Below are 12,676 nucleotides of genomic sequence, written 5' to 3'. Positions count from 1 at the left end.
CACTCCCAGCCTGCCCTGCCATCCCTCCTCTCTGGGCGGCCTCCCAGGCAGGGCCTATCCCTGGCTGCTTGTTTTTCACTTCTCCCAGCACCTTAATTAGGAGTTGCCAAGCAGGGAGGGCCTCCAGGGGAGCCCGAGGCCACAGAGCTGCCTTAAAGGGCCAGCTGTGCTCACATCACCACCACAGAGAGAGGAAGATGGTGCCAGAGGGCTGGGTGGGGAAACAGCCTTGGGGTACCATTGCTATAAGGGCAGACCTTACTGAAGGCCAGTCCTGCAGGGACTCTGCTCTTCCAAAGGTCAAGGCTGTCTCATTGGCTGCTGTGCCTTCTCTTTGGGATCCCAGAAGCTCAGGCCACTGATCAGGAGAAAGGCTATGTAGGCCTGAGGGGCAGCAGAGGCAGGGCAAACGTTAGCCAGAATCCAGAAGGTCTGGGCAATCCGAGTCCTTGACTGCCCCACCCTCCCAGGAAATCACCCTCAGACTCCAAACCTTCCCCTGGGAGCAGTTTTTCATATGTGAACCTTCTACACAGTCATTTCTAAAGGTGATAAGGGCATCCCGGTGCTGCGGGCACCAAGACTCAACTTGGAATTGAGCTGGTGGGCGCTGAGTTCTGTCCTGTCCTGGCAGTGGGGTCCTCCGAGGTAGGGAATGTGGCCCCACCCACACGACGTCCACTGCTTACCAAGAGGGGAGATGGAGACGGGGACGGGGACGGGGGGGGGGGGGGGGGGGCGGCGGGGAGAGCTGACGGAAGACCTAGTGGCTTCCCCGCTCACGAGACTCGGCCCTCAGAATTCGGGCAAACAGGGGAGTACTGGTCCGGGAGTACCAGGTTCGGGCCGGCCAGGAGAGAAGGAGGGGACAGGGTCGCCGAGAGAGCGCAACCGCGGTGGTTGGGGACCACTAGCGGCTCGCAAGTGTCGCGACCTTCCCGGCTGAGATGGGGCCCATTACAGTCCCGCCCCTATCTTCTCCTTCACTGTCCCCGCCCCCCAAATCTCCGCCCCGCGCTGGCCAATCGGCGATCGATTGCAATGTCTGGGCTCTCCGCGTTCTTCTAGCGCTGTCTTTTTGGTCCCCACGTGGGCAGGCCGGTGATGGCGGCGCTGGTTGCCTCTGAGGCGGCGGAGGCCCGAGGCCGAAACGGCCCTGGCAGAGGTGGGTGCCATAGCGCTGCGGCCTCCGGACCTCGGATCTCGGGGTAGGGCCCCCAAGTCAGGGACAGGTCCAGCCCCCTTTAACGGTGGCGGCGCCTTTCTCCGCCAGACCCAGAGGCCCCGCTGTCACTCGCTCCGGGCGGCTGTCACTGGAGCCCGGGGGAACCGGTCTTTCTTTTGCAGCCTTAGGGCGCAATCGGGAGCAGCTCCTCTCAGGACCTTGTAGTCTTCAAGCCGGAAACGCTGCCCCCCGGCCCTAGCCAGTAGCCAGACGCATGAAGACTCACGGATAAGACGGACCCGACGAGGAGGGAAGGAGCCAGGGGCGCTGCTGCGAGCATTCCACAAGTGGGCCCTCAGCGAATGCTTTCAGGAAAGAGGCACATGGTTTCACCAGGCACTTACTGAGCGCCCACTGAATGCCAGGCCTGTGCTAGGTGCAGGAACTATACTACAGCCCTGCCCTCGGGGATCTCACAGTCTTCTTGGGGATACGGATGTAAACAGAAGATCATAGCCGCGTGATAAAGGAGGAGATGCCTACTGGCCTTTGGGACAAATTGAGCTGCTAAGACTAGCAGCTCCCACACCTCAGGGACCACAAGCGACTTGGGCCTGTCAGAGGAGCTTCTGTGAGGGACACTGGGCTGGTTGTTCCTTTGAAACAACTGAACAAAAACCATAGCAGTGGTAACATTCAAACCTGGCCTCAGGGTCCCAGCCTGTCATGCTAGTTCTTCACTGCACCATCACAACCACCACCTATCCACCTCCCCCCAGACACAGAGGATGAAAAGTGAGGTCTGGGAGGATCCCTCCTATGTAGTGTGGGGCCCTAGCAGAAATTCTGGCACATAGTGCAAGCTGAATAAATATTCGTGGAAGAAACTAATTTCTTGCTTCCTCACATTCCCGAACTATGTGTCTCCTAAAGAGGTAACTGGAGGTTGAGCTAAGCTGAATTGTGGGGAGTAGGATGCAGATTAAGGGCTGCAGGTTTGCTAAAGGGCTGCAATGTTTTCTCCTTTCATCAGGGAGTTGTAATTATTTGTATACCTGCACTTACCCCCACTAGACTACTAGCCTCTTACTTTTCCTTACCTGTTTGCCCACAGTCCTAACTAGAGTGTGTTCCTTCCATCCTTCCTGGGGAAGGAGGTGGGGTGGAACAATGGGACTAGGGAACTTGTTAAGTCAATTAAATGTATGGCGTTTATTTCCTTTTTAAATGAGGACAGGGAAGAGTGCAGGAATTAACCAGTGTAGACATGGTCAGTGGGACTTGTGTAAGGAAGGTGGTTGTTTAAATTAGTACTTATTACTAATAAGTACTAATTACTAAATAAGTACTTATTACTAATAAGTACTAATTACTAAATAAGTACTTATTACTAATAGTTTGCTTATAGCTCTCATATCTAGGATCTCAGAACTTCAAGGTATTCTCAGGGGCTGGGGGAGAGGGACATTTCCCCAGACTGGTTGGGCTGGCTAGCCTCTTGGGTTTTCCTCAGGGTTGTTCTCTATCAAGGAGCAGTTGTGTGGACTTTTTTTCCATTTGCGCCTCGGTTCAGTCCCCTGGTGTCACCTCTACTCTCCTGAGATAAAGGGTGAGCCATACCCCATTCATGGGCTCAAGTCTTTGATTTCCAATAATCTCACAACATGGATACTAATTATGTGGATTTCTTCTTGGCTTAATGGGTTGTCTTTCCAGCTTCAGGATGAACTCAGTGGGGAAGAAGGCTGGGCCAAAGCCCCTGGCATCTGGGATCTGGGCCTTAAATTTGGGTGGAGTTAACAGCTCAACTGGATCTGGCTGTGGTTTAGGCCAGGCACTGACTCTGGCCTTGCATTTGTTCTAGGTCGAGCCCCTCGGGGCCGCTTGGCCAATCAGATCCCCCCTGAGATCCTGAACAACCCCCAGCTGCAGGCGGCCATCCAAGTCCTGCCCTCCAACTATAACTTTGAGATCCCCAAGACCATCTGGAGACTCCAACAGGCCCAGGCCAAGAAGGGTGAGCCCCAAGCTTTGAGCTGGGGTAGGGGTGGAGAGGTTGCCTGGGCTAGCCAGGGGCAGTGTCCCCATGCCATCCTTTCCCTAGCCCTCTGCTTTCATGTCTCTGCTCTTGTCTTGCAGTGGCCTTGCAAATGCCTGAAGGCCTCCTCCTCTTCGCCTGCACCATTGTGGATATCTTGGAAAGGTGAGGCTTGGGGCACCGGAGAGGAAGGCTTCCCCATGCCCATTATAGCTCTGCCTGGTGGCATCATTTTTGTCCTTCTGGACCTCTGCCTTACCATCTGCCTTCCCACAGCTATGCACACACAAAGGGAAAAAAAACAAAACTAAACTCCCAGCCTGCTGAGTTCCTTGCTTGTCTGTATAAATCTCCCCTCCCTTGCAGCCGGCCCAGTGGCACAAGCGGTTAAGTGCCCGTGCTCCGCTGCGGCAGCCCGGGGTTCGCCAGTTTGGATCCCAAGTGCGCACCGACGCACTGCTTGTCAAGCCCTGCTGTGGCGGCGTCCCATATAAAGTAGAGGGAGATGGGCATGGATGTTAGCCCAGGGCCAGTCTTCCTCAGCAAAAAGAGGAGGATTGGCAGATGTTAGCTCAGGGCCGATCTTCCTCACAAAAAAATAAAATAAATCTCCCCTCCCTTAAAATATTTGGGAGAGAGGAATGAATCAATTCTAGTATCTTCAAAGCTGGGCCCAGAGCAGGTGGTGGGGCCTGAGGAGGAACCTAAGAATCCTCAGACCTGACCCTGGAATGGGCGGAGTGGTCAGCGCAGCGTCTGGCTAAGGAAAAGCTTTTCTGGCACATTTGGAGAAGCAGGACAATGAGGGGCTTGGCAGAGGGAGAAGTGCCTAGGAGATGGTGTTCATTCCTCTGCCTCCCTCCTCTAAGTTTCTTCAACACAATGAGCCATCCTTGGGAGGGGGCGTGAGTGCTCAGCCGTCTGGAACAAGCACGGGAACAGGGAGGGCCAATAAAGAAAGGGGAGGTCATCTCGTGATGGGAACCTCCCACTTCCCTGCTGCTGCCCTCCCCCCACCCTGCTCCTCATCCTGCTGCTGCCACAGACACACTTCCCTGCTCCCACCCTCTTGCCCCTTAGGGATGCTCTCTGGGGCGCGGGCCAATTTGCATACATTTTAATCTATAAAAAATTAAGTGCTCCAGCTGACTCAGACGCCTGGGCTGCATTCTAAGGAGCTGAATAATCTGCTTCTGTGCACTGCTTGATTTGGGGAAGGGGGAGGAGGAGGGCCCCCTCCTGACTGGCAGCAGCTCAGTTTTACCGACCACACCCCCAGGAGAGGAATGGGGAGACCCCAGTCGCTGAGCCAGGCTCCATGCCCTAGGGGTGGTTCTCTCAGGGAAGAGCTGGTTCTCTGGCTCCATTCCTGCGGTGAGTTCAGGGGGTGTGGGGTCTTCCCCCACCCACCCCCGTCCCCTATGATTCAGGCCTGGCAGCAGATCCCATGGCAATGTGCTGGCCAGAGCCTACTCTTCCTGACGCATGAGGTGTGTGGGCAGTGCCATGTGCTGTGGGGGAGCTGTGCATGGGTCCCCCCATCTTGGGCACAGAGGGCCCTGACTAAGGGTGGGGAGGTAGCAGGGGGTCTGGGCGACAGAGAGGCTGCATGTATCCACACATGCATGCCCACGCACACCACAGTGCCAGGGCGTGGGAGTGGGTGCCTTTGCATGTGTGTACGTGCTCATTGCTCCAGGTGGGATGACTCAGGGCATTGGAGGTCTGTGTTTGACCCTATGTATGCCAGGCTGAGGCTTGGGGGTCCCTCTTGCAGTCTGAGCCTGGGCAGAGGAACCAGGGTACTAGAGAGACCATCCTCATACAGCTACAGTTCCAGGAGTTGCTGCCAGGGCTGGGGGAGGTAGCAGCTGTGCCCCTCCTACTCTTTGTTGGCAGAAGTGGCAGCTGCCAACCCAAGGGACTGGGAGAGGTAGGGAGAGAGGAGCTGGGCCCTGAGATACCTCCACAGGGTTAAGTCTCTCTCCCACCTCACTCCTTGTGTCACTGTCCCACTGTTCCTCACCCTTCCCCACACCCACAGGTTCACAGAGGCCGAAGTGATGGTGATGGGTGATGTGACCTACGGGGCTTGCTGTGTGGATGACTTTACTGCAAGGGCCCTGGGAGCTGACTTCCTGGTGCACTATGGCCACAGCTGTCTGGGTATGGTGGGCCAGGACCCTGACAGGGCTGGCAGGGCTGAGGGACGGCATGCTAATCTCCATCACAGTACCTTCTTGTCCTGCTTGCAGGCATGAGGTCCCTCCCAGTTTCTGGGATGGCCTCGGCCTTCCTGCTCCACAGGTGGATCTTTCCTTTAGATTTGGTTGCCTTGGAAACCATGCTGCTGTCCCAGATGCGGGTGTTTGAAAGGCTGTTGGTGATAGAGCAGGCTGGGCCCCCGGCTGAGTGACAGAGAAGGAGCTTCTAAGGGGCCTATGACCCCCTCCTCCTCCCCTTCTACCCCCAGGCTGAAACCACTGGTCCTGGCTGCTCAGAGACCTAGGCCCTGGGCAAGGCCATCTGCCCCTCCTGCCTTCCAAAACAAAGTCTCCTGAACTCTTCCCTCCTCCCAGTTCCCATGGACACCTCGGCCCAAGACTTCCGGGTGCTGTACGTCTTTGTGGACATCCGGATAGACACCACCCACCTACTGGACTCTATCCGCCTCACCTTTGCCCCAGCCAGCGCCCTTGCCTTGGTCAGCACCATTCAATTTGTGTCAACCTTGCAGGTGAGTGAACAGACAGCAACCGGTCTCCAGGCTGTTTCTGGGTCCCTATGTCAGGTGCTCCAAGCTGATCCTCTGGCCCTGGCTCTCCCTCCCCATCCACTTGCTTTCCTTCCCTCATTATCCCTACAGGCAGCTGCCCAGGAGCTGAAAGCTGAGTATCGTGTGAGTGTCCCACAGTGCAAGCCCTTGTCCCCTGGGGAGATTCTGGGCTGCACATCCCCTCGCCTGCCCAAAGAGGTGGAGGCTGTTGTGTAAGTGAAAAATGGGGGCCCAGTCATAGAGACACAGGAAATGTACCCTAGGAAGGAGCGTGAGGTTGATCATACAGGGAAGGAAACTGAGTGTAAAGCTCCTTAACTATTTGCTCAAGGTCACCCTGCAACGTGAGGACCAAATAGGGTTTCAGGTTTCCTGTCTCTTGTCTCCACCATCCAGAAGGCTATGCCCAGGAGGGGTAGGAATCAGAGGGCGTGGTGGGGGGATGAGGGCGGGCTAGAAATGGTGGAAATATAATTGGAGAAGATGGATGGGCACGCCCAGGCTGCAGCCCCATTAATTTAGCATCCGGACAGCTAACAAGCAGGAGCAGCGTGTCTCCTGCCGCCTAATTATTTTAGGTAATGGAAATGCTTAATGTTGTGTGAATGCAGCCAGCCTCAGAGCCGACAGCTCCCCCTGCTGGGACTGGGGAGAGAAGCCCTGCTCCCAGCTAATGGCAAGGAAGGAGGGAGGGGCACTCCCCTGACTCAGCCCCACCTCTGGGGCTGTGGATGCTGGTCCCACAGGCCTTGCTGCACCCACACAGGACACCCCTGCCTCTAGACAGGGCCTTCCCCAGTCCAGACCTGGCAGCCCTGCTCCCAAGGGGCACTCCCCCTGTGCCTGTACCTGCATAACTCCGAGTTCGTAGATGCCTACCCTTGGGGACTTCAAGGTGTGTCTTGGTGGGAGGGACACCCTGAGTGTTGGCCATTCATCAAAATTCATTGTGATCTCCAAGACAGAAGGAGCTGCCGTGGCAGATTGTCTTCCATGTTCTGGCCTCTGTAGCCTGGGAAGGTAGTGTTAGGGACAGCGTCTCCTAGGGCATGCTCAGTACAGCCTGGTGGTCAAGCCTGGAGTTAATTCCCAGATATGCTGCTTAATAGCTGTGTGAATTTGGGCAAGTTTCTTAGCGTGCCGGAATCTCAGTTATGTCTTTTGTAAAATGGGGATACTATAGTAGCTTGAGGATTATTTGATAGGATTGAGTGAAGTCATACATGTCAGTTGCTTAGCCCAGGCCTGGTGCACAGAAGGCACAAGTCCAATAAACAGCAGCTGTTGTTACAACTCAGTAACTGGACCCAAGAGCTAGTTTGGGCAGAGAGTAGCCAGTGTATACCCTGAAACCTCATGTACAACATAGATGACACCCTGAACACTACTTCCCACCTCTATATTGAGCCAGTTGAGGGAGAGTCTGTCCCCCTACCTCCAAGTTAGCGTCTCTAGAGCCCCGACTGGCCTCACCATGGCCTTTGCTGCCCCTTTACTCTTCCCCCAGAAGGCTGGGATGGGGCAGTGCTTAGATTCTGCAAACCTAACTAGAGGGGCTTTATGGTCATCCAATTCAAACTCCTTATTTTACATGTAAGAAAATCAAGGCCTCAGGAGGTGAAGTGATGACTTGTCCCAGTTCACACAGTGTCAGCAGCACAGCCAGCCAAGAACTCAGTCCTCTGGATCTCCAAGCCAGTGCCTGATTCTTTTGCTGCCCCATCCCACACTGATCACCCCCCTTCTACCCCCTGCAGATATCTTGGAGATGGCCGCTTCCATCTGGAGTCTGTCATGATTGCCAACCCCAATGTCCCTGCTTACCGGTATGGGCTGAGCTGGGCTAACCAGCTGGGGAGGGGGTGGGATTCCCTGCCACTGAGGCCCTCAATCAGCTGAAACTTTCCCATTCCCTGGCCACTTAATAGCTCCAGCCTTAAGGATCTGAGGCACTTGGGTCCCGAATCTGAGTATCAGACCTAGGGCTGCTGCTGCACATTACCCACCCATCCCCTGGGATTCACACCAAGATCCTAAAACCCTCTCCCGCTCTTGCCTGCTCCAGCTGTGGGACTGATCATCCCAACAACAACCTCTGTTCTTAATTAGCTGCATGGAACCTGAAGGTTCAGGAGACCAAGGGGCTGAGTCAGGGAGCTGTGTGTACAGCACATTCCTGTGAGTGGCCGTCACCAGACCCTGACAACTCCTCCTTTTCCAGATATGACCCATACAGCAAAATCCTGTCCAGAGAACACTATGACCACCAGCGCATGCAGGCCAACCGCCAAGAAGCCATAGCGACTGCCCGCTCAGCTAAATCCTGGGGCCTTATCCTGGGTACTTTGGGCCGCCAGGGCAGCCCCAAGATTCTGGAGGTCAGAGGGCTTGGCATGGCCTCTGGAGGAGGGGATTGACTGGAAACACAGCTGGGAAAATTAGTAGGCTAAGGGATTTCATCTTGGCTGCTTGATCATGGTGACTCCACCTCTGCTTCCCTTTCCCAATAGCACTTGGAATCTCGGCTCCGAACTTTGGGACTTCCCTTCGTGAGGCTGCTGCTCTCTGAGATCTTCCCCAGCAAACTCAGCCTACTTCCTGAGGTGGATGTGTAAGTTTCCCCATCTTTAGCTATGACTCTGGCTAAAGAAGCTTAGAATCTGGGTCCGGCCCGACGCATATTGAAGGCTGGAGTCAATGGGAATTGCTTCTACGGTCATGAAATTTTAATGTTTACAGAGCACTCATCCAGCAGGGGCTACCCTTGGCTATGGGTCCTACCTACTTTGTCTGGCTCGGGGACTCACTGGCAACCGCAACATCATAGTCATTCTGTGTGAGATGAGTTGGAGGAGTAGTTGGCACCTGCACTGTCCCAGGCACTAAATTTGATTCTGGGGATACTGTCACAAATGAGCTGCCCAGGCCCTACCCTCAGACAGCTCACCGTCAGTAGAGGAAACAGGAGAAAACAAGCAACATTGTAGTGTTATCCTAAACAGCAGTAGGTGATGTCTTTACTTTAGAGTTAATAATCAGCATGCATTGGGTGTGTTGGGGACACAGTCATGTTTTTCAGCATGCTGCCCAAGAGAGGGGGAGAACCTCCCTTGGGTCTAACCTGACTTCCCTTCCTAGGTGGGTGCAGGTGGCATGTCCACGCCTCTCGATTGACTGGGGCACAGCCTTCCCTAAGCCCCTGCTGACACCCTATGAGGTAACACTAACACCAAGTTTTGAAAATCCCTAGGAGAGAATGGGCTTTGCACCTGGTTCTCTTAAGGGAGGGATCTGAAGTGGAGTGGGATAAGTGGGCAGCACTTAGTGACAGCTGAGCCACTTGTGGCCTTGGGCAAGTCCCTTAACCTCTCCGAGCCTCACATTTCTTTTCTGTGGTATGGGGATAATAGGACCTTCGTAGGCCCTTCTGAGGATTGAATTAAATAATCCTGCGCAGAAAAATGTTGGCAAATGTTACTGTCCAGTTTTCCTCCCCTAGGCGGCTGTGGCCCTGAGGGACATTTCCTGGCAGCAGCCCTACCCCATGGACTTCTACGCGGGCAGCTCCTTGGGACCGTGGACGGTGAACCACGGACAAGACCGGGCTCCCCAGGCCCAGGGCCTGCCGGCGCTGGGCAAGGTAGGTGGGGACTCCAAGAGGGAGGGGAGGCCGCCTCTGGGCGCGGCCTTGGCACTGGCCGCCTTCCTGGCGACCCGAGCCGAGGCCGCCGCCCTGCGGTCGCTACGGGAAATGCACGGGAGCGGGGTGGAGGACGTCGCAGAAACGGGACCCTGACCAAAGCCTGCGACTTCAGATGCAGAAGGGGCCCACGGGCCCCTCTTCCGCCGCGGCCTGCGAGGGTTGCAGCTGCAGAGACGAAAAGGCGGCGCGGCTCGCTCCTTGAGACACTCCTGGGTCTCAGGTATCCGCCCCTGCTCTGGCCGCGCCTCACCCCTCCCCGTTGTCATGGGAAAGTCCGCTCGCTCTGAGTCCCGCCTTCAGGGTGGTGTCGGCATGTGGCCACGCCCCCCCCTCGTGGTAGCCAACTTCCGCTCGGGGAAGGACCGTTTCCGGTCCCTGTGGCGCCCTGCTCCGCGTTATGGCCGCGCAGCAGCCTCTGCGGGTGTTGTGTCTGGCGGGCTTCCGGCAGAGCGAGCGGGGCTTCCGCGAGAAGACGGGAGCGCTGAGGAAGGCGCTGCGGGGCCGCGCCGAGCTCGTGTGCCTCAGCGGCCCGCACCCAGTCGCGGACGCAGCGGGCCCCCAGGGCGCCGGGCCCGACTCCGGTGAGACGAGCCCTGCCCCGGAAGTGCACTCCGAGTCTTCTCTGTCCTGCCTCGCCCCCATGCCACCCTTCAGTATACCCCCAACCTGTATCCGCCCCACAATCTTCCCACCCCCCACTTCATTCTGCCTATACCCTTCATCGCTTCCATCCCAGCCTCCACGCTTCTACCGTGACCTGTCCTCCGCTCTCTCCATGCCAGTCTCTTCCCCATCTCATTTCCCCCAGACTTTCTTCTCTCCTCAGCCGCCTCTCTTTCCCTCTTTGTCTGTCATTCCCAAACCCTGCCTCCCTTTCTCATCTTTTTCCCCCTGGGTTTCTCCGTGTCCTAACTCCATCCTCTCTCCGTATCGCTGTAGGGCCCTGCCCTCCGGAGGAGCAGCCACGAGGCTGGTGGTTTTCAGAACAGGAGGCAGACGTGTTCTCCGCACTGAAAGAGCCCACGCTGTGCAGAGGTCTGGAGGAAGCCCTGGGAACGGTGGCACAGGCACTGAACAAGCTGGGGCCTTTTGATGGGCTCCTTGGTTTCAGCCAGGGGGCCGCGCTCGCAGCCGTTGTGTGCGCCCTGGGCCAAGCCGGCGATCCCCGCTTCCCCTTGCCACGGTTTATCATCCTGGTATCTGGTTTCTGTCCCCGGGGCCTTGGCCTCAAGGAATCCATCCTGCTAGGCCCCTTGTCACTGCCTTCACTCCATGTTTTCGGGGACACTGACTGTGTCATCCCCTCTCAGGAAAGTGTGCAACTGGCTAGCCGATTCACTGGAGCCATCACCCTCACCCACTCTGGTGGCCACTTCATTCCAGCAGCTGCGCCTCAGCGCCAGGCCTACCTCAAGTTCTTAGACCAGTTTGGAGAGGGAAAGATCAACAAATGCTCTGCCCCTACATCCCCCTATCCGCACCCCAGTGGGGACACATGACCTTGGGGCAGCCTCTATACTCCCTGACCTTTCCCCTACCTTGAGACCTCTACTGCTGTTAGTGCTCTTCACCATCACCAATTAGGAGACAAATATCAATTCTTAAGACCCACATTTTATAAGCCCAGATCTGCAATCAAGAAAAAGGGGAGCAGGAGGCCTTAATGGACTTTGACCTTGGCATCTGATACTCAAACATGGAAAAGGCCAGTGGAGCATTAGATGAGTTGAAGGTGACATGGGAAAAGCAGAGGCTGGCACTACTGTGACTGCCACACAATAAAGTGGTGATTTGGATTTTGAGCATCTTTTTCCTGGTACACACAGGGATTCCTGGCCATCCACACAGCCTCCAGGGCAGCACCAAGCAGGGAGGAGTTTGCAGTTATGAACGTGCACACATATACACTCGCACATTTTTGGTGGAAGTTTTGAGTCCCAAGCTGAAGGAAAGGAGGCCGTGGTGACTGAATCGGAAGAATTTACATCTGACAAGTTTTGGCAAGATACCACCTGGCAAGGCTCTGCCTGGGCCACATTGAGTTTAGGCTTCCTCCATCCTGATCCCTGAGAGTTGTGTGCTGGCCTTCTGTCAAATCCTAGTTTCTTGTGTTCTCTGCTTTCTCCTCCATAACTGCCTTAGCCCTTCTGTACTATGAGCTTGAAGGGTAGGATGGTGCTAGACCTTGGATGGAGGCCAAAGACAGCACGGAAGAAACCTTTTTCCAAACTTGACCCCATTTGCAGAGTTTTTTAGATTGATGCTACTCTGTAGTGATCACAGCCGAGGCCTAAGCAGCCCATCTGGTTGGGAGTGCAGTGAGTTGTTCCAGGCACTCTAAACACTGCCCACTTTAGCCATTTCCCCTATTTGCCCCCTCCTGCTGCCGGCCCTGCTCTCTGACTTCAGCCCTGCTTCTGCAGGCTCACCAGCTTGTTCCTTTTCTGGAAGATCACAACAGGCCCTGTCTAGCCTTCAAGCATGGTTGCCCCCAGGAAGTTTAGCAATTGAGCAGGAATTAGAACTAGGGGATGTGGCACAGATACTCCAGGCCATTTGGAAACAATCAGCCTAATATCCCTTAAATTACCCGAAATTCTGAGTTCACTACAGATAGCAGCTGTCCAAGACAGAAAAGCTGGAATTACCTGCCCAGACAGACCCAATGTACTGGGTTTAGAACCTTTACAGCAGAAAATGGGGGTGCGGGGAAAGTTCCTCCTTGCTACGGTCTGCCTCTACCTTGCTCTTGGTGGTGTAAAGGGATTCCTTCCTTGGCAAAAGGAGGAGACTCTGAAATGGACTGAATTACTCCTACACACCTGTTGGATTTGGCCCATAGAATTCTAGAAAAATTGGATTTATGGAATTTAAAATTCTAGGAATTTCACACAAAAATTCAGATTCTTGGCTTCTCTAGAAATAAGCAGTTCCTAATGGAACACAGTAGATCTGCAGTTCAGGGCTCATGTGCCCTTATGGCAGTCATAGGCT

At 55.3% G+C, this 12,676-nt stretch overlaps 2 protein-coding genes across 3 annotated transcripts; both read left to right on the top strand.

Annotated features, from left to right (window-relative positions):
• Nucleotides 1-1,068: 1,068 nt before the first annotated feature.
• On the top strand, nt 1,069-10,686 carry DPH1 (diphthamide biosynthesis 1). Of its 2 annotated transcripts, none has more exons than XM_058560105.1 (13): nt 1,069-1,165; nt 3,030-3,182; nt 3,305-3,368; nt 5,248-5,369; nt 5,783-5,940; nt 6,070-6,191; nt 7,737-7,805; nt 8,201-8,357; nt 8,490-8,590; nt 9,118-9,196; nt 9,479-9,619; nt 9,795-9,902; nt 10,622-10,686. In XM_058560105.1, the coding sequence occupies exons 1-12, from the start codon at nt 1,105-1,107 to the stop codon at nt 9,882-9,884; spliced, it is 1,317 nt and encodes a 438-aa protein (XP_058416088.1). In that variant the 5' UTR covers nt 1,069-1,104; the 3' UTR covers nt 9,885-9,902; nt 10,622-10,686. The 2 variants fall into 2 exon arrangements, with proteins under 2 accessions (XP_058416088.1, XP_058416089.1); XM_058560106.1 differs by lacking the exon at nt 1,069-1,165 and adding an exon at nt 1,764-1,854.
• OVCA2 (OVCA2 serine hydrolase domain containing) lies at nt 9,915-11,478 on the top strand. The gene is made up of 2 exons (XM_058560107.1): nt 9,915-10,263; nt 10,622-11,478. The coding sequence occupies exons 1-2, from the start codon at nt 10,080-10,082 to the stop codon at nt 11,179-11,181; spliced, it is 744 nt and encodes a 247-aa protein (XP_058416090.1). The 5' UTR covers nt 9,915-10,079; the 3' UTR covers nt 11,182-11,478.
• The last annotated feature ends 1,198 nt before the right edge of the window (nt 11,479-12,676 follow it).

The sequence above is a fragment of the Diceros bicornis genome, chromosome 18 (assembly GCF_020826845.1).
Source record: "Diceros bicornis minor isolate mBicDic1 chromosome 18, mDicBic1.mat.cur, whole genome shotgun sequence".
NCBI classification, from domain to species: Eukaryota; Metazoa; Chordata; class Mammalia; order Perissodactyla; family Rhinocerotidae; genus Diceros; species Diceros bicornis.
Note: the sequence above shows the minus strand (reverse complement) of the source record. Positions and strands in the feature narration are given on the sequence as shown.

Coding starts and splice junctions, on each gene's coding strand:
- DPH1 (XM_058560105.1), top strand. CDS start 1,105: ATGGCGGCGCTGGTTGCCTCTGAGGCGGCGGAGGCCCGAGGCCGAAAC. Junction 5,941..6,069: donor AATTTGTGTCAACCTTGCAG/GTGAGTGAACAG, acceptor TTATCCCTACAG/GCAGCTGCCCAGGAGCTGAA. Junction 8,358..8,489: donor GCAGCCCCAAGATTCTGGAG/GTCAGAGGGCTT, acceptor CTTTCCCAATAG/CACTTGGAATCTCGGCTCCG.
- OVCA2 (XM_058560107.1), top strand. CDS start 10,080: ATGGCCGCGCAGCAGCCTCTGCGGGTGTTGTGTCTGGCGGGCTTCCGG. Junction 10,264..10,621: donor GGGCGCCGGGCCCGACTCCG/GTGAGACGAGCC, acceptor GTATCGCTGTAG/GGCCCTGCCCTCCGGAGGAG.